This window comes from Lactuca sativa, chromosome 1 (assembly GCF_002870075.4).
Source record: "Lactuca sativa cultivar Salinas chromosome 1, Lsat_Salinas_v11, whole genome shotgun sequence".
In the NCBI taxonomy this organism is placed as follows: Eukaryota; Viridiplantae; Streptophyta; class Magnoliopsida; order Asterales; family Asteraceae; genus Lactuca; species Lactuca sativa.
In genome coordinates, this window is record NC_056623.2 from 49,136,196 (window position 1) to 49,138,845 (window position 2,650).

At 39.0% G+C, this 2,650-nt stretch overlaps 1 protein-coding gene across 1 annotated transcript; it reads left to right on the plus strand.

Moving 5' to 3' along the window:
- Nucleotides 1-568: 568 nt before the first annotated feature.
- On the plus strand, nucleotides 569-2,209 carry LOC128127180 (tetrahydroberberine oxidase-like). The gene has a single exon (XM_052765602.1). It carries the CDS (start codon nucleotides 569-571, stop codon nucleotides 2,189-2,191), a length of 1,623 nt encoding a protein of 540 aa, XP_052621562.1. The 3' UTR covers nucleotides 2,192-2,209.
- Nucleotides 2,210-2,650: the final 441 nt, after the last annotated feature.

Consider the following 2,650-nt stretch of genomic DNA (forward strand, 5'->3'; position numbering starts at 1 on the left):
GTTAACAGGAAGCACATATCTTAAACACTTTTGAAAATTAAATGAGTATATTTGACGAGATTAATACCTAAAAAACTTTACTATCCAGACCGCAATTTTCTTGTTGAAAACATGAAGTGGAATCTACGTTAACTAATCAAGTGTATCATGATAGATATATAGAGAGCGGAATTGACTATTCCGTTAGGAATCAGAATGTGAGGTCGCAATTTACCATTTCAACTCAATGTGTTTAGGTCAGCATTGACTAAAGAATTTTGTTTTGTGAATCGTTATGTGAATTTAGTTTAAACACACAGACACACAGACACACACAACATATAGTATAATGTAAAATTAAGGATAATTTATTTAGCTTTTAATTAGTTTGAAGACGCCACTTACGATCATAATCAATTTCCATTTAAAACCTTTTGATAAATTCTAATCAGCAAGCTGCTTCTAGGTTTTTTCTAACCCCATTTGAATTCACCATTTTTATATCCCGTTTTTGAAGTCAACTGTATGCCCTATATATAGTGTTTATAAATAAGACACTGGCATCGATATTCAAACCAATCAAATTAAGATGAAGAAGTACTCTCAAATACGCTCCTGTGTCTTCCTTCTGGTTCTTTGTCTTTCCTTTTCTAACTCATGGGCAAACTTATCTTCCCTTGTTGATGTTACACCAGGTACGGAAAATTTCATAAGTTGCATACAGCCCAAATCCAACAATGTCACCTCCTTCTCTCAGCAGCTCATTATCACACCTGTCAATGCTTCTTTCATTCCCATTTGGCAAGTCGCAGTGCAAAACACTAGGTTCCTTAAACCCTCGACTCCTAAACCATCAATCATCGTGACACCTGTGGATGAAACACTTGTCCAAAAGGCTCTATTCTGCGCAAAGAAACATGGGTACGAGATGAGGATCAGGAGTGGGGGCCATGACTATGAAGGCCTATCATACACTGCTGATGTTCCCTTTGTTATGCTTGATTTCACCAACATGAGGTCTATAGACGTGGACGTAGCTAACAGGAGCGCATGGGTCCAGCCAGGTGCTGTGCTTGGTGAACTCTATTACAGTATTTCTCAGAAGACCGACACCTTGTATTTCCCGGCAGGTGTTTGCCCCACGGTGGGTGTTGGCGGGTACATGGGCGGTGGTGGCTACGGAAACCTACTGAGGAAATATGGTACTGCTGCTGATAATGTTGTGGACGTTCGCTTTATGGATGTCAATGGAAATATTCTTGACAGGAAGTCCATGGGTAAGGATTTGTTTTGGGCAATACGAGGAGGTGGTGCTTCCAGTTTTGGAATCGTTCTCGCATGGAAGCTCAGGTTGGTTCCGGTTCCAGAAAAAGTAACTGTATTCATACTGAATAAAACTTTGGAAGAAGGGGCAACCAAAATTTTCCATAAATATCAATACGTTGCGCCAACTATTGATAGAAATCTACACATAAGAACTCAGGTGTTTGCCGAATATATTGGCAACACCACCAAGAAAACCATACGGATTATGTTCGAAGGAATTTATCAGGGCACAAGGGACACATTGCTTCCGTTGCTGGACGAAAAATTTCCTGAGCTCGGTGTTAGACGAGAGATTTGTGAAGAAATTAGAAGCATCCAATCGACCGTTGTGTTTTGGGGCCTGCCAAGCTCCACCCCAATTGAGATCCTCACGAACCGGTCTGCTATAGCCAAGCTGAACAATAAAAGCAAATCAGACTATGTCCGGACACCAATTCCCATACGCGGTCTAAGAAAGATATGGAGAAAGCTCATGCAAAACGACGGATCGGCACTTCTCATGATCAATCCTTTTGGCGGAAGGATGGCTGATTACTCAGAGTCAGCAATTCCATATCCTCATAGAGCTGGGGTGTTGTTACAGATTCTCAAGACTGTTAATTTTAACGGTCAAACTTCAGACACGACCCCTACATCGCTCAAGAGAATAATGTGGCTTCGAAGCTTGGACGAGTTACTGACGCCTTATGTCTCAAAGAACCCAAGAGAAGCATATTCCAACTACAATGATCTAGATTTGGGTGTTGGAAGTTCTAATTATGAAGAAGCCAGTCTTTGGGGTGAGAGGTACCGGAAAAGGGACAATTTTCAGAAGTTGATTCGAATCAAGGCCAAAGTTGATCCGGATAATTTCTTCCCGCGTCCACAAAGTATCCCTGTTTTCTAACACCTCTCTCTCTACACGCGGCACCTTTTTCTTGAGAAAGGCTCCAAATTAGGGTCTTACTTCTATTGTTTTTTTTTTAATAAACTACCAATAAGTCTAACGTACTCATAATATCGCTCTGTTTTAAAAGAATATCTAAAATTAATTGTTAAATGATTGTAATTTTTATATGAATTGGTTATGATTTATTCTAATCGATGCATTGTTTGGTTATTATATTTCTTGGTTATACTTTGTGTTGATGAATAAATTTGATATAATTAATTCTTAAGACGTCTTCGATAATTTCTAATTTTGGCTTGGGTTTAAGTTGGATGATGGAAACTATCCTGTGTTGGAACTCGTATGGTTGATAAAACTTATTGTATAAGTACTTGTTGGTGTAATTGTATATTGTATGGAATATATCATAAGGGAACTACATATATGTAATGTTATATGAGGGGTCAAGAAATGACG